Genomic DNA, 22,482 nt, shown 5'->3' on the forward strand with positions numbered 1-22,482 from the left:
CCCCAGTAATTTTACGTCTAATTATTTGTCCTTTCGATCCGTCAGTCACCTCGTCGAGATCCCAATCGACCAAGTCAGCCGGCGGATAATTGTCGGGCACAGGTATAACCGCATGGCAGACACGCTAAGTGAACCCGAGCTTGCGCGCTCCCGGCATAAGATCGGATCAGCGAGCTATTGTTTCTCCAGGCGAACCGAATCCCTGACCTTATTGCCTTCTCTTATCCCGCTCAGAGTACAGCCACTGTTATCGGGAAGAACACTAAGCTCTTTCCTTGGCCGACTGATCGGTTGTCGTGTTATCCTCATATTTCGGACCAACGATATAACGACGATGTGAAAGTACGTGTTCTTTTACTCATCATCAACGACGCTTCTAGAAATGTGAACAACAAAAAGAACTAAGTCGGTGAAAAAACCATGCTGTCGGTAAGTATATCAGCAATTTAGTCAAATCTGTAGCTCAGTATGTCCCAAAGTTTACCGAAAACTTACCGAATTATCTTCATCCTCGTCGGGGCGTGGCGATGAAGAAACGACAAATTATAGTTTCACTTTACCATTAGCGGTCGGCGGTAGAGGGGTTGTAACAATGATAAATTTCACCCGGGTACCGGAGCACTGCCAGCGGCAATTACTGGATTCAAAACCCAGCTCCATACATTGCGGATGCCAGGCACGGCCTGTCCCGGCTAAAACGTCGTGCAAAAAATTGCTAATCATGAAGCGAGAGGATGAAGCTTTCCATTTTTCATCCATTTCTCTCCGATCCACCTCACGATCCTGCAGAGGCATACCTAGTTGTTTCGTTCTTCAGAACTCTTTGCACTGTTCTGCAAACTCTGGGACTGAACTCATCGGAACAGCAGGCGTTCCTCTTCTGCTTCTTCTTCATCTTCTTCTTCTTCATCTTCTTACCTTGACTTTCAACGGTCGGGATCATGAACTGGCACAAATATGAATCACGAGCCTGGCTGAGACGCTGAAAAACTGATCAGCAAAAGCGGTAAAAAGGAAACCTAGCATGACACCGCCTCCAAACGGCGGTAATAGCCGGAAAGCTGGAAAGCACAAGGTCTCGGCTGTGGCGGTGGAGACGAAACTTCACGTCGACGAGGCCGCTGGACACCTGAAGAATGGGAATTATTCCAAGGCTCTCTACTCCTACAACCAGGTCAGTCAGCCTCATAATTCGCATATAGATTATAGGCACTGTAATGCACAAACTCCTTTGGCCCTCTCTTTCCCCATCACGCTTCAATTCTTCACGGTAATAGAAATCGAATAGTAATCGTAAAATTGGTTCAGTTATCTGATCAGCGCAAGCAAATCGATACGTTAGCTAAAGCTTCCAAACTTCTCTTACATCAACTGTAATATGTTGCCGATCGTAATCGTGTGCTGTATTAGTTATTGAAATAAGTTCTAATTATTAATAACAGGTGACGAGAGGAGTGCCATAGTTAAATTAGGTCACTAAAGTACCGAAACAGTGTTCGATCGCTGATCGACAAAAGCGAGTGCACAAACCTTGTATGAGGATCAGCGAACAAGACCCTGACGAAGTGAGTCAATGAACGATGACCCATTGTTGTTGTAGGTGTGCAATTGGCGACGAATCGTATCGCCGTCTTCCTCATCTTCAACAGGTACAACTGATTCGAACAGCCAAAGCGTGTCGGCAGAGCAGCGACTAGTCCTGATCAAGTTCCTCTCCTCTAAAACTTCTCGCGCACATAAGCTGCTCATGCGGAATCGTTAGGGTCTCGTCGCACATCATGCGACATGTGGGGGTCCTTCTTTCCTCTCCTCTCCTCTCCTCTCCTCTCCTTTCCTTTCCTTTACTTTACTTTTTTCTTCGGCATGGGTGGTACGCACAACACATATGGTACACACACTCGCATGCGGTGGATATCACACATGTGAGAAAATCCGTGTAAGATTATAGGTATACGAAAAGTACAATATGTAGGATCGTGACTCGTTGTTGACTGAGTTGCCAGGGCGACGAGCCACCTAGTTAAGGTGTCGATATCCACACGTATCCGCGGATCGGCTATGCTAGAATTCGGGAAAAGGTACACGAGTAACGCGTCGTGCTCCACGTATCAGTTTATCTCAAATCCCGAGGGTAAAGGGCAGGAGATTCATGGGGGACGCCGAAACCGTCACCTCGGGGGCGTCCGACGCTGCCGGAACGCAGGCGAGGGACATCCTGAACCAGACGATGCAGGACAACGACTTCCTCCTGAGCTTTGTCCGGGTCGGGCTCGAGGAGACGGTAGAAAAGGGATCTAGCCGCAAGTCAGGGAAGTACGGAAGACGCGAGTTTAAGGTGTTAGGAAACGGCTCGGCGTTGACGGCGCACGCGACGATTGACACCCTCTCGGAGTTGAAGGATGAAGGTGCGTCGAGACGCAAGAAGGGTGACAAGAAGCGGAAGCGACGCCAGCCGGCCAGTGCCTTGGACACGGAAATGAGGGCCCAGAAGACGAAGAAGAAGAAGCGCCGGAAAAACTGCGGCTTGCGACGCCAGGAAGAGGTTTACACGGACAAGGATCGCGCCGCCGCCGTGAATATGGGCAGTCGCGACATCAAGCAATCCCTCAAGATGAAGCGTCGCCAGGACCGCAGCCGCGCACTTCAGATACCAGAAGAGGCGGAACCCGGTGCGATGCTCGCTCTCGCTGCTCGCGAAATGCGTTCCGGGGACGTTGAGATAGCCATCAACTTCGTCAACAAGGTTTTTTCTTGCCGCGCTCAGTATAGCGTTGTTCTTCAGGACGTCGATTTGCCCAAACCGGTTCAAGTCACTCATCTCACGTTTTCACTATCGTTTTGTTCAGGCCCTGGAGCTGAGTCCCGGCGACAAGAACGCTCTGATCGCTAGGAGTAAGTGTTACCTGCTGTTGGGAGAGCCGGAAAAAGCACTGGAGGACGCGGAAGCGGCACTCCAAGAGAACTCGAGGGACCCGAGCAATGCCAGGGCGATGTACTACAAGGCCGAAGCGCTCTACCACCTCGGGGACTTCGAGCTTAGTCTGGTCTACTATTACCGAGGGATGAGGATTCGTTCGGAGTTCGACGGGTTTCGTCTCGGTGTCCAGAAAGCCCAGGAGGCAATCCAAAACATAATCGGAGGTATGTAACCACTTCCTTGATCACTGGTATTTCGGACTTTCTTTAGTTAACAGATTCCTCCGCTGTGATCCGCAGACAAATCTCCCCCGATACCAGTCGCTCTGCTGACCAGCAAGAACAGCGCTGAGGATTCTGCACAGCCGCCGGAAGAGCCGAAGCTACCAAAAACACAGCATGCTCCAAAGGTCGAGGCGAAGGATCAACCCTCGAAGAAGCCGGCTCCTCGGCGTCAGAGATCGGGCACGCCTTGCGGTCAGAAGAACGGTACGGCTCATCAGCGACTTTTGGGTCAGCTGGAGGTCGACAAAAAATATCTTCAGAACCTGCTGAAACACCCAGGTAAGCGGGAAGCGATTGCTTTTGGGGTTCTCCTACGGTAAGTATAAACCAAAGCGGTATTTACTCGTTGAAATAGCAAACCACTTTTGATGACTGCTTGTAATCAGTTCGCAACCGCTTGGAATCACTTTTTAATTCGAACCGTGAAGTCGTTTAAAAATCCTAAAAAATGGTTTAAAAACATTTGTAATTGTTTTCAAATCGCCTGAAATAATTTGAAAATCTTTTGAAACTTTTCGAATCATTTTCAAACCGCTTGAACCGTTTGAAATCACTTTGAAACTATTCGAAACGATTTGCCTGTTTATCGGCAAGTAAATATGTATCCCATCGGTTACAATCACCCATAGCTGTGAAGCAAGCAACGACGAATATATGATGACGAGAATTCGTCGATTGTTTCCTCTCTTCGTCAATGGTTCAGATTTGTCGTATCCTGCCAACATAACCGCAACGATGGACGACGACGAGGTCGAGTCTCGGATCGGTTACGTCTTCGGCGTCTCGGGCCCGGTTGTAATCGCCAAGAAGATGCTGGGGGCGGCGATGTTCGAGGTGGTGCGAGTCGGATACTTCAAGCTGATCGGTGAGGTGATAAGACTGGACGGCGACGCGGTGACGGTTCAGGTCTACGAAGACACCAGCGGCCTGACGGTGGGCGACCCCGTCTTCAGAATGCGGACCCCTTTGTGCGTGGAACTAGGGCCTGGAATCCTAGGCAGCATCTTCGACGGGATTCAACGTCCCTTGAAAGATATCCACGATTTGACGGGTTCGATTTACATCCCAAAGGGTGTCAGCGTTCCCTCCCTGTCCAGGAACGTTTCCTGGGACTTCGTGCCGCTCAACATCAGGCCGGGGAGCCATTTGACCGGTGGTGACCTTTTTGGCATCGTCGACGAGAACACCCTCGTCAAGCATAAGATGCTCCTCCACCCGAAGGCCAGGGGCACCCTGACGTACATCGCGCCTCCCGGTAGGTACGCCGTCGACGAGGTCATCCTCGAGACCGAATTCGACGGGCAGCTCACGGGTCACACGATGATCCAACTTTGGCCCGTCCGCACACCCCGGCCATACACCGAAAAACTGATCGCCAATCATCCTCTCCTAACTGGCCAACGCATCCTCGACGCTCTTTTTCCCTGCGTCCAAGGCGGGACCACCGCCATTCCGGGAGCGTTCGGATGTGGGAAAACCGTCATTTCGCAGTCACTATCCAAGTATTCAAACTCGGACGTTATCGTCTACGTAGGGTGCGGAGAACGCGGGAATGAAATGTCCGAGGTACTGGGAAAGGGAACGTAAACCATCGTTTTACATCTTTGGCGAGAAATCTCTGTGTATTCATTTCGAATACTATGAATTTATCCCATACAAATCGTTTAAAATCATGAAGACAAGCGTTCTCATGTTTTAAATAATGTAAAGTTACTTGAGGCCGTATAAGGACTGTTTTAAAGACAAATTATCAATGGCGTTATTTTACGTTGCTGGAATTATTCATCCAAAGTTCTTCTGAAATCAATTACTACTATTATCTACACGCCTAAGAGTGTTCTTGATAGTGCTTATATTATGATAAATTTGTATCAAAAACACTATACAATCGGATCAAAATACCAGAGTCTAAGCGTTTCGAACATTCTCTTTGTAAAACAATTTCCTAAACTGTCGATATCTTACAATTTTAGTCTGTGTTGTTCGAATTTTGTTGGCATCATTAATATCACACAGTCCAATATAGGTTCATTCGTGTTCACTACCATTAACGCAAATAACACAGGTGGAGATTTTGTAAAGGGTTTTTTTCTCTTATTCCTAAGTTTTGATTCAGGGGGTCCCCGGCCGTTCGATCTATAACACCGCTTTTATCTTCAAATCCATCCAAGCCCCGGTCAATGATTTACCCCGAACGGATTCAACGTTCCTTCAGGTACTCCGCGACTTTCCCGAGCTCTCGGTAGAGATCGATGGATCAACAGAGTCAATAATGAAGCGAACAACGCTGGTAGCAAATACATCTAACATGCCGGTCGCAGCACGGGAAGCCTCGATCTACACGGGAATAACTCTGGCCGAGTACTTCCGGGACATGGGATACAATGTCTCGATGATGGCCGATTCAACGTCGCGGTGGGCCGAAGCGCTCCGAGAGATTTCCGGCCGGCTGGCCGAGATGCCGGCGGACTCTGGATATCCGGCCTATCTAGGTGCACGACTGGCGAACTTCTATGAGCGTGCGGGCCGCGTCCTCTGCATCGGGAACCCAGAGCGTGAGGGATCCGTCAGCGTTGTTGGTGCCGTCTCGCCTCCGGGCGGCGACTTCTCAGACCCGGTGACAAGCGCGACTCTCGGGATCGTCCAGGTTAGGAAGTAATATTAAGGAGTCAACCATACCCGTTTTTTGCACTACATGACACATATGTACACACACGATCACAGTATTTGTCGCCCCCGGGAGAGCAACCGAAGTTATGACCGGACTTTCACCGGCGGGAAAATGCTGCCGCAGTATATTGCTGTCGAGTTTCTGACCAATAGGAATGTTAATAAAGCAGGGAAGCTCCGTAAGGGAAGCGTACATACCTAGAGTTCCTACAAAACTGACTCTAGCGCTACCACGTGTGCGCCGAATGTGAATTACCCATTTTCTTGGCATGCCTATTGGCCAAGAACTATAGGTAGCAAGATACTGCGGTAGCATTTTGCTGCCCATGAAAATCCAGATTAACCCTTAGCGGCCACACCTCGGTAACTCGTTACCCCACACTGATAAACCTAGTTGTACAAGATATATATATGGGTGTTTTAAGACTTCTAACCGATTGTTTCATGTTTGTTGAAGAGTTCTTCAACATTTCTAATGATTTTTATCGGTAAATTTATAGATGGCATTCTAAAAACTCTAAACTGGTCATATATGTGAAAATTCAACAAAAATGGCTTTTTTCAGAAAAAATTTATTACTCCGCCATTTCTCAATACTAAGGGCTAAAATTTTAGAACCGTACGCACAACATATACCACTACCATAAAAAAATAACAATATCCGCCGATCATTCAAAAAGTATATTTTATTTTGCAAAATTACTGGAGGGGCTAATAATTTCACTTTTTCTGAGCCCAGAGTGACTAGTTATCTAAGGGATAACTTCGGTAGCCTATCCCGGGGGCGATAGTGTACACAAATGGACAGTGGACTCGTGGACGGCTAATTTTTCGGCTGAGTTGATAACATTGGGAATGTAGAATCATAGAATACATTTACACGGCGGCTGTTATTCCGGTTTTACTATGGCCGACGTAGTAATACCGGATTTAAAAATGCGTGTAAATGGCGCATTACATCGGAAATATCAAATTTTGCATTACCAACGTTATCAACTCACAATCAGCCGAAAAATTAGTCGTCCACAAATCCACTGTCCATGTGTATATACAAATGATTTTCACGGGTTCAATTCATGGATATTAAAAGGTATTATTTAAATTCTTCAATTTTCGAAGGTCTCCTTTCCGACAATTTTAGATTTGATTTCCGAAAAAAAACATTATTTTTCACATGTTTATCAGGTGGATTCGAACTTTTGCGCAAAATAAAAATGAACGCTATTAGACACGCTGACAATTTTATGTTAACTCTGAACTGATTTTCGGAACTCGTCTGATGTCGAATGTTATTTCAGGCCCAACGGGATGACAACAGACCTGCTGAAGTATAATTTCACCATCAACTAAATTCTAATAATCGAGAATTCAGTCTGCAGAAATCACTTGTACATACACACGTGGACATTAATTCAGGACGGCTATTTTTTCCCGACAATGGCAATTATTCAGTGGTTCCTAAACGCAATTTTCCATTTTACATTTAATTGACACGCAAAAATAATTTTAGTTATTACTGAATTTTTTAGCTCTATAACGAGGCAATATATGTATACAAAAATGTTCGAGACAGATTTTTTTAGGGAATTCAATGCTCTACAAACAAGGCCTGTTACAATTTCTTGATAACTCAACTCTTTCAAAAGTTATTCACGGTTAAAGTTGAAATCATGTGAAAATTCGCATTTTTCGAGATTAACATTATAAAATCATGTCATTCAATTAATTTTCAACTTAAGCAAATTTATTCCGCAATTACTACAAGTAATAATATGTTATATATGTAATTCCACTTTAAAAGCACCTTTTTGTGAGTAAAAAATAAATTTCCTTTAGTTAAAATTAATTGAATGATATGATTTTATGGCGGTTGAAATGCTTTACGACAAGTCTAGTATTTTCGCTGTTAATCTCGAAGAATGTGAATTTTTACATGATTTTAACCTTAACTTTGAAAAACTTTTGAAAGTGTTCAGTTATCAAAAAATTGTAACAGGCCTTTTTTGTAGAGCATTGAATTCCCTACGAAAACTTGTATCGGACATTTATGTATACATGTATTGCCTCGTTACTGAGTACAAGATTCCGAAATAACTAAAAGTATTTTCGCGTAATAATTAAATGGAATTATGCGTTCAGAAACCACTAAATATTAATATCAAGGGCTCAAACTATAACAGGCGTCTCATTTCTTATTCCAAAAACTATTGAACGTGTAACTTTGAAAAAAAAGAAAAATCGATTTTTTGGACCACCCTAGTGTACGTGTATTGCAGTAGAAACGAGATATGGTTGGCTCTTAGGGCGGAGACTTAATAGCTGTTTCCAAGTTGCGAAAAAAGAGGTCCAAAATAATAATGCTGCGAAAAAAAACAGCAACTCTAGGTAATATAGTTTGATTATTCGGTTTAATCGCACCCACTTCGCAGAGGTCTTGGGTAAATCGTAATTCTCAAAATCACGGTGAAAATATTGGTTTCGACTCTCGATACACCAACAGTTGCTAGGCAAATGGAATGTTTTCAGCTACGAATGTTATTTCTGATATAACCAACCGAATAGACAACTATGTACTTCCTGGCCCAGGTATTTTGGGGCCTGGATAAGAAGCTGGCGCAGCGCAAGCACTTTCCCTCAGTGAACTGGCTCATCTCGTACAGTAAGTACCGAACAGCCCTCGACGATTTCTATGACAAAAACTTTCACGAGTTCCCGCCGCTGCGGACAAAAGCCTGCTGGATACTCCAGGAGGAGCAGGAGTTGAGCGAGATCGTTCAGCTCGTAGGAAAGGCCTCGCTGGCGGAGAGTGATAAAGTCACCCTAGAGGTTGCCAAGATCATCAAGGACGACTTTCTTCAGCAGAACAGCTACTCTGTCTATGACAGGTTCTGTCCGTTCTACAAGACCGTCGGCATGCTGAAGAACATAATCGGATTCTACGACATGGCGAGGAGCGCCGTCGACGCAGTTACCACCCCCACGGAAAACAGAATCACCTGGAACATGATCCGCGACGCGATGCGCGATATTCTCTACAGGCTGACTTCTATGAAGTTCGAGGATCCCGGCATCACTGGCGAGGAGAATATTTGCATGGAGTTCGATCGGCTGTACGAGGACATGGTCCAGGCTTTCAGAAACCTGCAGGACTATTAATTAGATTCCCAGAAGCGCGGAGATACTCCTTAACGGTTCTTTAATTAAAACAAAAATAAGATAAACTAGTTGGGACGGAATAGAGGTTCGATCGATTATTAAATTCGTGCAATTTTTCCGCAAGAACACACACATAGTATATGCTGCGGGTGAATTTCATAGATTTGATTACCAATTTTTTGGACGACTTAAAATTAGCCCGCGAAATTCAGTCGATGACATTTACATGAGATTGAGACTTAAACTTAAATCTGAAATTCTAACGAATGATATAACAAAATATCCAGCAATCAAATTCTATAAATTTCGAAAACGAAATTTGATTCGCAAATCAAACTGGCCTTGCCTGATTTCAGACATAAAGGCACCCCATCAAGCTTCAGCGCAGCACATATCGGCCTACGCAGAGGAGGGTATCGCCTTTCTGAAAAGTCGTCAAGAATTCTGGCGTCAACAGCGCGCAACATCGTCGTTATAAATATTAATACAACCGTTGTTGGTTGTAATTATAATTATACAATAATAAATATTCTTATGAACGGTATTTAAATCAGAAACATGATACACCGTATACGTAAATAAAATTTTACTATACACCGACGTGTGTTTTGTATATTATACATACTCGACAAACAAATACGTGATTTATGGGTATGTGATTTAAATTACTTAAAAAAAGAAATTGAACTGTACGCGAGTGGCGTTGCGATAGCAGTAATTTTACATGCGTTACATAATTACATAAATGTCGATTGAGAACGATTTATTTCGAGTTATTTTAAATTAAGACTCGAAGACGAGAATAATTATATACCTATATTAGTATACAGAAACAGCTAGTGTTTTGTATCTCCTTCCTTTGTATATACATGGTATAATATATAGTCACTATATTATAGTATTGAAAATCATAATACGTATAATATAGAAAAAAAATCATTTCCTAATAACAACAGGACGGCGCGTAAGCGCTTTGATTATTTAATACAGTGTATGCGTCATATTTTATTTTCTTTTTTTTTTTTGATGAAAAATAGAACATAGAGATCATATCTATGTATTATACGTATGCATGCAAGACGTAGGTATCTGCAATAGGTATACGGTAAAATCGACGCAAACGAACTTGAAACAGAATAGGAATTGGAGGAAAAAAAAAAAAATAAAATAACAGCTGTGGAAATACGGAAAGAATAGTTGCACAATGTACATATATATAATTATATCAATAACAATAATAAAAATCTTCGGTATATTATTAATTCTACTACTTATGCGTGGGAAACATTATTCATTGTGCATTAGAACATCACTATTTCAAACGTACCCAAAAATATTGTTTACCCACGCAATTATTCGCGATTGCAGTTCTTGATTGGTTTGTCGGTTGTTTTATTTCTTTTTTTTTTGTTTTGTTTTTCATTGTTTCTTTACTAAAAATAATGAATTATTATTTAAATTGTATCTACACATTAACATATCAATTATACAGAAGAATTTCCCCTACGCAACTTTACAATTTTTCGTCGTCATCACAAGGATATTTTGCCTGTAGTCGAAAGACATCACCATCACGATTTAAAACAATTATAGGTATTATTAATTATACCGATAATAATAGTAATAATAATTGTCAACGTCGAGGCAAAAGTACACATTATATTCTTATGAGTAACAATAACAATAATAGTAATAATAGTAAATGATTGTTTATACTGCCGTTGTTGCCATTATTATTATTGTTGTTGTTGTTGTTGTTGTTGTTGACGTCATTATCATAATCATCGTCATCATAATTATTGCCGTTGTTATAATAAATTAGAAAAATTACTAATACCTACGCCCTAATATTAATCTTCGTCCGAACCCTTTTGGTAAACAGGGCCAAACTTGTTCATGTACTTGCGAACAAAGTCCTTGGCCTTGTGTTTTACATTTTCGTTGCACTGCAGTTCGTCCACGCTTTTGCAATGCTTCAGTTCTTTGGCGAGCACGAAGTGGGTCAGCTGTGCGAAACGTTAATACAAAAAGTTGGTCATCCTTCAGTAGAAAATAATTCTGACATACGGGAGCAACAGCAAGAAATAGTAGATTAGCTCTTACCTTTCTGGCAAGATGCTTAAAGTCCTCGGTGTTCGTGATTCTACCCTGTTTGCAGTCGTTTTTTCTATAAGGATTTAAAAAGTGTACCATAACGTTCGCCATGTTTACCCTAAATGTGTCCTTGATCTTCCGTTCCAAAGTGACAGACGGGTCGGCCGTTATCGCTTGAATTTTACTCAAGGTATGACTGGTTCGCGAGTGAGATTTCGATTTACCGCCACGTCTGTGCTTCTTCAATTTCTCCACGTGCTCCTTGAGCTTTGCCTTTTCTTTCTGCCGTCTTAACTTCTCTTTTGTTTCCTTGTACTTTTTGTGATCGACGCGCTCATCTTCTCGCCGTGGCTGTTGAACATAGTAATCTACCAGTTTTATACTCTCAACGAGGAAAATATTCGAGGTGTACCTGACTGAATTTCTTCATTCCAGGACATATTGTGGTATATCAAGAGATATGAGCCTTGTATTTTCGTCTTACGCGCCAATTCAGTAGTTTAAGGACACAAAGCAGCAATAAAATTTACCCCCCCCCCACAAAAAAATAAGCATTCCACATATTATAGTATGTTAATAGTGAACAGTGTCTAGGTTGTCTCAAAATATCTTAAGTCAGTATCGAGAAATCGTGGAAAAACGACTGTTGAGGGATAACTTTTACCGTTAGTTTTCACTTCAACGACCGTATTGCCATGTGAAAAACATAGGCGTCCATAGTTTCTAGACGTGGTACAACATATCGCAGAATGACGAAAATCGATGAGGTACATCGCGGATAGTTCCTTGATATTAGGCGTTGTCACGACTGCGACAGTAATAAAAACAAAAGTGTTCAATCGAATACTAACGCTGATAATCCTCTCCTGAACAAGTCCATCCCTCCTCTTCTTTGGTTCCGAAATGATAATAGAACCCTCGTCACCGGCCGTCGCATCAAATTTCTCCGCGAAATTAGCCTTCAGGGCAACAAGGGCCGACTGATTGCCGGCGGCAGATTCGACGTCCATCTGGCAGGCGGTCTCATCCGCACCAATATCCTCGTCCTCGTCCTCCTCGAGTTCCTCGTCTTCCGCCTCATCGGAAGAGCTACTTTCGTCGCTCGACTCCGAGCTGGATGATGTTTCAGGTAAAGCTGCTAGGTGGTCAGGCGGTGGCGGCAGCCACTGAGAGATCCGCTCGTTAACGTTGTAGTAATAGGTGCGACCCCTCGGATCCTTAGCAGATTTCCACTTCGGCGGCAAGTCGAGCGGCGGGGGCGATGCGGTTTCGGCATTTTCGAGCCCCTCCGGCATTTTATCACCGGCATAAATACTCGCTGGATCCTGATGAATCCCGACCTGACTAACGGCCGCCGCCGCTGCCGTCGAGCCACCGTTCTGTATCGGTATCAGATTACCGGATATCCTGAGCTGACTATCGGCGAATTGATGATCGTGATGATGCGCTCCGAGAAGGGGCGCATACGCGCCGACGGAATTCAGCTGCTGCTGCTGTTGGGTTTGGGGGAAAACGGCGGGCGGCGGCACTCCGGGCGGTATCAAATGTTGCGTTTGTCCCAATATGCTAGGCTGACCCGCGAGGGGTTGAGATCCTCCAAGGTAGACAGGCGCACACTGCACCGTCAGGTCAGGGGCATCTGAAAAACAGAGCTACAATTTTTTGCAACAGACACGACCGGACAATCGCATTCCTAGTGTGCGATAGCTCGGTTCATTGGTCATTGGATATTTGAATGAAGGAAATCGGAGCAATTTTTTCCACAAGGAAAAATGTTCAAGTATTGAAAGATACCGAGGAAGAAACGAATACGAATGAACGAAAAAAGGAATTTAAACAATCAAAAAACGTTTAGAAATGAATTATATATTAATAAGTGACAGAGAACTACAACAAATTGAAAACCAAAGGTGGTGTACCAAATTCTAGGAAAGATTAAGGAAAATTCTGAGTGACGTATATTTTTGAAGCCAGGGCTACCGCTATTTTGTAACTGAAAGAGGAGAAATAATCGAAAAATTTATGTCGTATTTCCATGATCGATGTCTTTCCCAAATTTGACTCCAATCGATATGGTTGGTTGTTGTTCTTGATTCGACATACATAACCCAAAGCAGTAGAAATTTCAAAAGATTCGTGACTTGTCTATACCGAATACTTGATGCATCACTAAAATTTTGTTGAAACCAATCGAGCCATTCTTCTGCAATTCACGAGTACCCTAAATGATTATTGAAAGATTCAAAAATCCGCTATGTGGAATCGGAATTGGTAACAGCTTGGAAAATACAAGTACAACTGGAATCAGTTCACTTTATACTCGCGTCTGAAAAGATTTGCGACATTGTACAAACTCAGTAAACTATTTTGCTAGGTTGAGGATAAAGACCCATCTTTACCCTGTATCGGTGGATAATGTTGCCATTGTCCGAGCGAAGGGTTGAAGAATAGGGGATATCCGGTTTGCGGATCTAGAGCAGCGGTGGTGTGGGGATCCATGCCAAGAGCCAGGCAGCGAGCCTCGTGTTCTTGCCAAGTTTCCTGCTGCTGACGTCGCTGGCGCTCTTCCTCCTCCTTGGCAACTTTCATCGCGAACAACTGTCGTCGTTCGTGTTTCGACATCCTTGGTATTGGCACGAGATTCACCCGCTCCTCGACCCTCTTCTCTTTCCCTCTGCTGCTGTAATCGAAGTCCGGAGACTCCCGGCCTCGTCGTCGATCCGATCGCTTCTCGATGCCCCCACTGTCACTCCGTCCGTATCTGTAGGATCTGAAATTTCAGTTTTTCGCTATCGTATGAGGCACTACTAGCCCTTTCGGGCCTAAATTGATCCATTCTATAACTCTTTCTTTATCTTCTATGGGATATTTTACCTCTCATATGAATTGTCTCGCCTGTCCTCTTTCTCCAGATCCTCCTTGTAGCCGCGATCTGTACAAAGTAACCATTGATGTATCGTGCTTGTCTTTTTTTTTTTGCACGTTTCGAGCTCATAAAACAACAATTAAAATTTTTTTTCTGTTATTGGTAGTTAAATACTCTACAAACTACTGGACTGAATGAATCCAGAGTTCAATCAATTCTAAGCTGAGAGTTGCGTCGATTGACACAAACATCATCTAAATCCATACATCCATTTGTCGAGATATGATCATTTTCATTTCTCTTATAATGTTATAAATGTATGAAGTTACAGGAATGAGAAGTTGAAAGTTAACCGTGTCGTACTTTGCACCCTCACAGCGTATCTAGAACCTTGTGCAAATGGTTTTAGCCAAAACGACAAAATAAATACGTCGACATCGACAACCTTGAACTAATACAAACCTGCTTCTCTCTCATGTTCCTTCATCTGTTCGATCCTTTCCTTCTTGGGTATGCGAAATACCTCCTTGAGATTGGACCATTCGCATAAAAGGCTGTTTGCGAGCTCGGTGAAGGTGGTTTGCTCTTCAAGAGCTTTGGCAACGTCCTCAGGATCGTTTTTAACCTCACTTATAGGTTCAGCAGTCGAGACATCTAATTCCTTCGATCCTTTGCTGGGATCGGAACCCGAAATTACAGGATCAATCATGGCGAGCCTTTCGTTGCTGTCGACGTCGCAACTACTGTCCGGCTCGTCACAATTTAACTTTGGCTTCACCGAGTCTTCTTCTTCCGGCGATCCGCTGGTCGTGGGCGAAGAGTAAAGCTGTTTAGCCCACTTTTCAACAACGGCGAAAATTTTGCTATCCATTAGCATCGTCTTATTTGGTATCGGGAGCATGCTCAACGTCCTGAGAATCTCAAGGCGGAAAGTTTGCGCCTCTGACGAGGTGTTTGAACCCACGTCCATCATATAGCTCCATATAAGACGCAGGCCGTGATAGTCGAGGAAGAGACGACGGCATGGCTGCTCTCCGCTCTGTATCAGACGCAGAAGCCGCGTCCTGTGCTCCAATTCTCTGCTGCGCACCATCAACCTGCTGAGTGTCAGTGTATGTGCTCGATTCTTTAGTCCACCCGCACAGAGTTTTTCAATTTCCTCCTCCAGCTGAAAAGCAACAATTACGAAACATTCGCGAAAGAAATGAAGTCACAATCTTCGGACCGTAATTCGAAAGTCGAGATGACGTATTGAGTAAAACAAAAAAGAGTAGAAAAAGTTATGAAAATCACTAACATCCTCATCCTCGGTATAATCGTGTATCTTCTTCTCTTCCTTCTTCTTCTTTGTCACATCTTTTTCAGTCTTCTCCTTCTTCTCAGTTTTCTCCTTCTCCTCATCAGGTCTCTCACCAATCCACCCGCGGCAATTTTCGGCTTCGCAGTAACACTTCTGTGCTTCTTTTCTAAACGATTTTATTTTTTTCTCTATATTATTCGTACATTTATTTCTTTCACAGCAGCAAAGTAACAACAACTTAACACATTAAATATCAGAATCAGTAGATGAATAAAGCAAAAGACCCACCCATATCGTTGAAAGTGATAATCAAAGGTGATTTCTTCTCCTGCAGCGATGAATTGCTTGTTAAAAAAGCCGATCCTCAATTCACCGTTCACTGTCCACTGCGAAGGAAATCGTAAATAAATTCATTACAATCAGCTACTGATAATTTTTAAAAATGAACGTTGCTTGAAAATACCAAATACAAAATAAGAAAAACGTTCTTGAACCTTTTGCGTTTCTGAATTCGGATCACAGCTGTGGTTTATGAAACGGGATATGTTCCCTTTGGCAGTCGCATCGATTATCTGATCAGACTTCAATGCCATGAAATAGTAGTGCCTATTTTTGTCCTTGGAATAGTCTTTCGCGCGGCGACGAAAATCCTTAGGATCGACCACCTCACCCACATACTCCATCAGAAATTCACCCCTGTCATTATATTTTTACAATTTATAATGCACAGAATCGTTGGTCACATTAAACGGTACAAAAATAATAGCAATCAACAAAAAATACAGAGAATGTTTTTAACTTACGATTGGAGATCGGCGATAGCGCGTAAGCCAAAGCCTTTTTTGTCGGTGCGAAAGACTTCGCATTTGGCGTATTCGCAGTTTTGAAACCGTTTGTTGGTACAGCGATTGCCGACAACGCATCTTGGTCCGCTGTAAAGAACCATTTCGGCATTATAAAAGCGTAACCAATATTATATTTCACGTTTGACTTTGTAATCACGTACCATTCTATCATCAAAAGCCTGTTCAGGCAGTCTTCGCCGCAGCCCAATTCACCCCTAGTTATTTCTTCCTCTGTCAGGAAGCAGTCGCAAACCATACGCTTCGTCTCCTTATTAGTATATCTGAGGATTTAAGCACATAACAAATGGTCAACTAGATGTCTTTTGAACTCGTAAAACATTAACAAATGAAAAATTTGGGTTCTTTTTCCATGACGTTATTTGAATAATTCGAATACTACTAGACCGATCGAATCCAAAATGTAATCAATTTTAGTTATAAAGATCCGCATTAATTGAGTTTAAGATCATCAAAATATGTTGATCCATTCTCAAAATATCGTAAGATAAAAAGTTGATCGCACACACCGAGATTTTTTTATTAATTTACAAGGTGATTATTAGAGTGGGTTCCTGAAATCTCAGGAAAAAAAGTTCGGGTTCGGGACGGGTTTGTATCGAATCGGGTTTTTTGGCGATCCTGGAATGGTTGGGAAACCCGAAATCTGCGGGAAGCCCGGGATTTTTGTAAAACCCGAAGTCTTTGGGAAACTTGAAATTTTTGAGAAGTCTGAAACGTGGGTAACCTGACTTAACTAATATTTATAATATTGGAAAAATATTAAATACTAATAGTGCATCGTATATCTAAACGAAATCGATATTTTCTGTAAAAACTATAGCATCTTTCATCGGGGGATCCGAGAACCCCAAAAATTTCTGAACCCAGACCCGAAACTAGATTTTGTCCAACCTGACCCCACCCAAAGGATTCTGATACCTGCACAGCCCCTAGTGATTATGATAACTGGAAAGATAAAGCTGTACCTAACCTTTTTAATTTCTTTATTATTAAAAAAACTTCGTCGAAGTTGGTCATAGCAAATAATCTTTTCATTGATTTTTTAAAAGGTTGAGACGTTTTGATCGGCTACGCCCAATCATCTTCAGGCAATTTAGTATTATATGCGGACGTGAAAAGATTACTTGCAATTATTGACGATCCTACGAGCTTAACGTGTTATTGCCTCGCCATATCAGGATGAAGTAACAATTATTTTTAATATATAACCACAGTGGTCACTAATTTCAAACTCCTTTTTCAATTTCGATCAAATTGCCAATTATAATGGTAATAATAACACTCATCCAGGGAAATCCAATTGTGCTAGCAGAACTCGAGAACCCAATAAATATTTTGGTTTGCAGCTCTAATTGGGCAAGTCGGGTCCGAGTTTTACCTAGTTTTTTGGGTAGTCATATCCATGTTCTACCGATGATTTGATTGAAATTTTGCAATCTGATCAAAATTAAACAAGTTAAGATTTTTGGATTTGAACCGACAATTTTCTGAATACTTTTTGGATTCTTGAGTCTCGGGAGTTCTGCCCAGAGTACTGGGCCGCCATACCCGAGTTCCGTCGATGATTTCAATAAAATTTGGTAATCCAATCAAAATTCAGAAAGGTACATGACATTTTTGGATTTCAACTGACAGTTTTCGAGCTACTTTTTGGGGGTTTTCGAGTTCCTGTAGTTCCACTCAAAGTTCTAGATTGCCCTACATGAGTTCCAGCTTTTTGAAATTTGGCAACCCGATCGAAATTGGAAAAGTTAGGTATAGTTTTTTAGTTCCCAGATCATTTTTTTTCATCACTTTTTCAAATTTTTCTTAGAGTTCCAGGTAGCCCTAGAAAAGATCTTACAAATACTCCAAGACATTTTGCAATCCGATCAAAATGGAAAAAGTTGCGTCGGTTTTTAGGTGCTTGTTTTAGGAAGTCGACCCGCCGAGGGTTGAAATTCTATTTTTACTGCCAAAATTGATAGATCTATTTTTAAAATTTACAAGCAACTCTATCACAACTTAAATAGAAGCTAGACCTAAAAAAAAAACAACTTATTTTCAAAAATGAGGGTCAAGTTTACATTAGTTTACTAGCCTTATTCCTTTTTTCGAGAGAACAAAAGTAGCAGGAACTTCAAAAAGCAAACTTGTGATTTTCCACTTCCAATTCATAAGTATAACCGCAAGGATAACATTATGAACTAGTACTAAAAAAAACGAAACAAGGATTCCTTCTCACCTTTCGGTTAGATACAAATTCTCCCTCAGATGTTCAAATTGGCTGAGTCTCTCCTCCATCTCCTTATCCTGGGCTTCAAGCACAGTCGGCAGCATGGAATTCTTACCAACGTTCACTTTGCTCGTGACAGCGACGAGACTGAGATCCATGGAAGGGCTGCCGAGCACAAGAGGTAGATTGTTCTCGGTGCTGGCGTCACCCTCCGACTGAAGCTGGTGAACCTTGGTGGCCGATCCACTCCCACCCATTTCAAGCTCGCTCGATCTCCGCCAGCGCGATTTTACCTTGACGGGTTTTGATGTGTCGGACTCGTAGCCGGCGGTGCCTGAAAGCGCAGTCAGAGGTGCAGGTGAGTCGAAAAACCCACCAGTTTTGTTCCCGCCGCTTTCCCTGTCCGACTGCGTCTCAGACTGGTTGTCCGAATTGTCCTTGGAGTTGTCCTGCGATAGAGCACCACTGCTAGCGAGCAGCTTCTCTCTTTCCTGGTGCTGAAATACCGCTCTGGACAAATCCAGGTTAGGCTTAGTGACCAAGCCTCGTCCCCTCGACCTGAGAAAAGAAACAAAAAACGTCGTAAGAATGAGAATCAATCGTGGTAAACTGAAAACGAAAAACGTCGCCACCTCCTCACCTCTGTTTCATCAGACCTATAGACCTGATACGGCTGCTGCGTCGAACGCCAGAGCTGTTGGAGCCACTTTCGGATCCTGTCGTATCAGTACTGCCGCTGCGGCTCCTAAACCCAGTCTTTTTCTCCGTGTCGTTCTGTTGATTGGGAATGTTTTTAACATCCGTGAACTCGGGTAGTTTATAGCCCGAGTTACCAGAAATCAGAGTATCGTTGCTGTTCTCGCTGCTGCTTGACATCTTAATGTCCTCTGTGTCCGCTTTGATGTCAATCTCGCTATCGCCTGACGAGGATTCGTCGACTACGTTGTTAGCACTCTTCTCCTTCCCTCCGACTTTTGGCATAGCAACATCGTCGCTGCTTTTTTTCACCTCCAACCTCTGCACAATTTTTTCTTCACTCGAGCACTCAGGTTTGGTCGAACAATGTGGCTTTTCGGTGTCTTCGACTTTCTTCGCGCTTTTATTTATTAAATTATCTGTCCGAATATTTTCACTAGACTGAGCGCAACGATTGGCGTTCAATTCGATTTGAACTTTGTTTTCCGTCGTCGCGTTCAAAATAAAATTATTATCCCTATCTAAATTTATGGGTAAATCCATAGAAATTGCACTTGAATCCACAGAGATGTTGATGTCACCAGGTTCAGGGCTGACTCTGGCATTGTCGGTTGTCCAAACTGTCGAATTTTCTACACAATTTTCACTACGGCAGTTCAAAGACACTTTATTGTCTCGTTCTACTTTGCTAGTTTGTTCGCCATCTCCTTTGACTGAGCTTTTTGTCTCGCTTTTGGAGCCTGGCAAGAGGTGATTGAACACTTCCGATAGCTCAGCATCTTTGGTCCCAGTCTCGGCAGATTCTTGGACGGTAATGTTTCCCACACCTTTCTCGATCTCCCGAAACTCGTCAGACTCCTCACGTTCACGTCCACCTTTCTTCGTTTGCTGCAATGCTAGACTATTGGCGATGTACTCCTTGCACGAGAGATTCTGGTCGTCTCTGGCGACGACCATTGATTCCGTTCCGTCCTCGTTCTGAATGACGGTAAACTCAACCACACCGTCACCTTCGAAGTCATGATTATTGACGAGTAGAACTTCCTCCAGCACGACGTTGCCATCCTCCTGGGAGATGGTGTAGCTTTCCTCGACTGCACCATCTTCCACCTCCATTTCCTCGCATATTTCGATTGTCTCCTCTATCACATCCTCCTGCCAGACTACCTCGTTCGAACAATTCTCGTCGACAATAGTGTTCACATCCATTTGCGTCATCTTCGTTTCGGTGTTGCCCTCATGCAGAAACTCGGCTGCGACTTCCTGGCTGTCGCTCGAATCGCTGTCCTTAGTCGACGAGTTGTTGACATGCTGAGGCTGTTCCTTTCCCCCGACTTCGGTTGGGCATCTGTACTTACCAAATTTCTTGTGCTGCACAACCGTCTGATCTATGTTTGAGTTCCCCTCAGATTCAGGCTCCTCAGATTCGTTCTGAGATTTCTGGTGTGGCACATCGCGAACTGTCCCTTCTCCGTTCTCTTTCTTATCCAATTGTTTCTTGGCTATTTGTCGACGTGACTTTCTCACCGCTGTTGGCTTCTCTGACGATGCTGGCCCCGCCGCCGCTGCCGCCGATGTCAATTTCGCCGTAGGTTTGGCATCAGTTTTTCGTCGACGCGCCATATCCGTTAATGAAGTAACACCGCCCCTGCTTGGAATATAATGAACTTGCACTAAGAACAGATCAAGATGTGAGGAATAAAATCGATCTTATCTAAAGACATTTTTCTGCCCTGAAATATCATTTTTTACCTTGTTTCGACCCTGAAAGAGTTTTTGAAGACTGTTGCAACTTTACAGAGTCAGTAATTTGATTTCACTGAGACCAAAACAGTTTCTCTGAGAATTTTGACGGCACTATAGTTCTTTGAACACTTTTCTTGCTCAATGAAATTTCAGTAACCTTCTATAATTTTTTACAAATTATTTACAGACGTTTTCAAGTCATTTAACACTACTAAATTCTTTTAAGATGCCGAAGTTACCTCTGAGGATCAGTCGATAGAACAAAAAATCTACAAATAAAAAAATTCACGAATTACAGACTGATTTAAATAGGTTAAGGTATCTTTGGGCAGTTGCAACAAGTATGTGTTGGATTTTATGGAGCAAACGGAAGCAGAAAATGAACTGTACTATGTGCTGTGACGTCAGGATCTTGACAAACAGTTGAAAACTGAATGTACGTACAAAGCAAGATAATAGAGACGGGCAGAGAGGAAATTAAGAAGTGACGACAATGACAATGATGACCAGAAAATGACAATGATCATAATGACGTTTTAAAGATGCACGTTTGATTTTTAGATAAATAAAAGGAGAACGTAAGATGTCATAAAACCTGTGCAAAGTGCTCAAAATCAGCGGACGTATCGACAAAATCTGAAAAAAAAAGCGTCATGACCAAAAAAAAGTGTTACACACGTTGGCGAAAAGTGGTGAGATCGTGTTTTGTTTGATGATACACTGACGCGACGAGGATTTAAGATCGACAAATAACGTCGCTCACCCGAAATCAGCACCTCGCCGTCGTCATCGGGACGATTTGATGGGGCCCATTAGCCGATTGAAGAGACCTAGGTGTCCTCACTAGCCTTCCATGACTCGATCTCCTCGGAACGGAGGAAGCGACAGTCGGGACTCTGTCTGGCAGCTTCGCTAACACGGCATAGATTGACAGATGAATTAACGCTTGGAGGATGAGAACGGACCTGCCTCTGTTTCATGCTTACATATTTCTTATTTCTATTCAGCTTCTCAAGCTATTGCACGTATGAATGCATACATGTTCGTACATACCTGCGTACGTTTCGAAATCCGGGTAAATTGGGGAGGAGGAGAGGAAAACTGGAGTTTGCGATTGAACGATGCTCAGAGCTCTCGAATCTGTGAATGTTTTTACCGGTCCAATCTTCGGAGCGACGATGGCGATTTAGGATGGATGAAATTAAGACACCCGAATCTCCCTATTTACGTCTCTCAGCGACTGGCCTCCTGTGTTCTTTCCATATACCGTTCTCCTTTTACCGTCGTCCACCGCGCTCTTTGCTTGTTGTCGCGACTGGATAGTGGTAGATCTATGGATGGAGTTGCGATCACAGATGCATACCATGCCCGATACGATGTTGCGAACCGTGCGTATAGCAATACAGACTTTTTGCCGTCCTCCGTGAACGCAGGTATAGTTGCCGTTCTGTTGCTGTAGTTGTTTCGGTTGTTTCAATGCCGGATCCTCAATCCTCATCCTTGAATAATGAGAAACACAGAGATGGTTCAACCGCATAGACTCTGGTGTAAGAAGACAAGTATGTTCCAGGCGTGTTCTTCCAGCAGAGACACACCTTACCTTTATACATCAGTCAACGTTTATGGCCGTGTTCGAAAATTGACTGACAGTACTGTCAGCAATCTTTCATCT

The 22,482-nt window shown here is 43.1% G+C and overlaps 2 protein-coding genes across 5 annotated transcripts; one reads left to right on the plus strand and one right to left on the minus strand.

Annotated features, from left to right (window-relative positions):
* Window positions 1-241: 241 nt before the first annotated feature.
* On the plus strand, window positions 242-9,447 carry LOC107223017 (V-type proton ATPase catalytic subunit A-like). The gene is made up of 8 exons (XM_046740677.1): window positions 242-429; window positions 818-1,174; window positions 2,847-3,141; window positions 3,217-3,480; window positions 3,905-4,767; window positions 5,417-5,848; window positions 8,458-9,062; window positions 9,384-9,447. Exons 2-7 carry the CDS (start codon window positions 1,025-1,027, stop codon window positions 9,025-9,027), a joined length of 2,574 nt encoding a protein of 857 aa, XP_046596633.1. The 5' UTR covers window positions 242-429; window positions 818-1,024; the 3' UTR covers window positions 9,028-9,062; window positions 9,384-9,447.
* Window positions 9,448-10,356: 909 nt separating this feature from the next.
* On the minus strand, window positions 10,357-22,193 carry LOC107223034 (histone-lysine N-methyltransferase SETD2). Of its 4 annotated transcripts, none has more exons than XM_046740662.1 (15): window positions 21,864-22,193; window positions 21,574-21,717; window positions 19,009-20,712; window positions 18,378-18,926; window positions 16,294-16,413; window positions 16,091-16,219; window positions 15,782-15,983; window positions 15,576-15,673; window positions 15,285-15,453; window positions 14,450-15,155; window positions 13,996-14,053; window positions 13,521-13,891; window positions 11,973-12,760; window positions 11,131-11,472; window positions 10,357-11,033 (listed from the first exon to the last, which is right to left on the minus strand). In XM_046740662.1, the coding sequence occupies exons 3-15, from the start codon at window positions 20,685-20,687 to the stop codon at window positions 10,878-10,880; spliced, it is 5,367 nt and encodes a 1,788-aa protein (XP_046596618.1). In that variant the 5' UTR covers window positions 20,688-20,712; window positions 21,574-21,717; window positions 21,864-22,193; the 3' UTR covers window positions 10,357-10,877. The 4 variants fall into 4 exon arrangements, with proteins under 4 accessions (XP_046596618.1, XP_046596617.1, XP_046596619.1 ...); XM_046740661.1 differs by having other exon boundaries at window positions 21,574-21,722; XM_046740663.1 differs by having other exon boundaries at window positions 19,009-20,715; window positions 21,574-21,722.
* Between the last annotated feature and the right edge of the window lie 289 nt (window positions 22,194-22,482).

The sequence above is a fragment of the Neodiprion lecontei genome, chromosome 5 (genome assembly GCF_021901455.1).
Source record: "Neodiprion lecontei isolate iyNeoLeco1 chromosome 5, iyNeoLeco1.1, whole genome shotgun sequence".
Lineage (NCBI taxonomy): Eukaryota > Metazoa > Arthropoda > Insecta > Hymenoptera > Diprionidae > Neodiprion > Neodiprion lecontei.

What these genes read in the sequence shown, in the direction of transcription:
- LOC107223017 (XM_046740677.1), top strand. Translation starts at nt 1,025, where the DNA reads ATGACACCGCCTCCAAACGGCGGTAATAGCCGGAAAGCTGGAAAGCAC. An exon ending in GAACCTGCTGAAACACCCAG is followed by an intron (nt 3,481 to 3,904) that starts GTAAGCGGGAAG and finishes TCAATGGTTCAG; the next exon opens with ATTTGTCGTATCCTGCCAAC. An exon ending in CGACTCTCGGGATCGTCCAG is followed by an intron (nt 5,849 to 8,457) that starts GTTAGGAAGTAA and finishes TTCCTGGCCCAG; the next exon opens with GTATTTTGGGGCCTGGATAA.
- LOC107223034 (XM_046740662.1), bottom strand. Translation starts at nt 20,687, where the DNA reads ATGGCGCGTCGACGAAAAACTGATGCCAAACCTACGGCGAAATTGACA. An exon ending in GCTATCGCCGATCTCCAATC is followed by an intron (nt 15,984 to 16,090) that starts GTAAGTTAAAAA and finishes ATATAATGACAG; the next exon opens with GGGTGAATTTCTGATGGAGT. An exon ending in GGAACATGAGAGAGAAGCAG is followed by an intron (nt 14,054 to 14,449) that starts GTTTGTATTAGT and finishes TACTTTGTACAG; the next exon opens with ATCGCGGCTACAAGGAGGAT.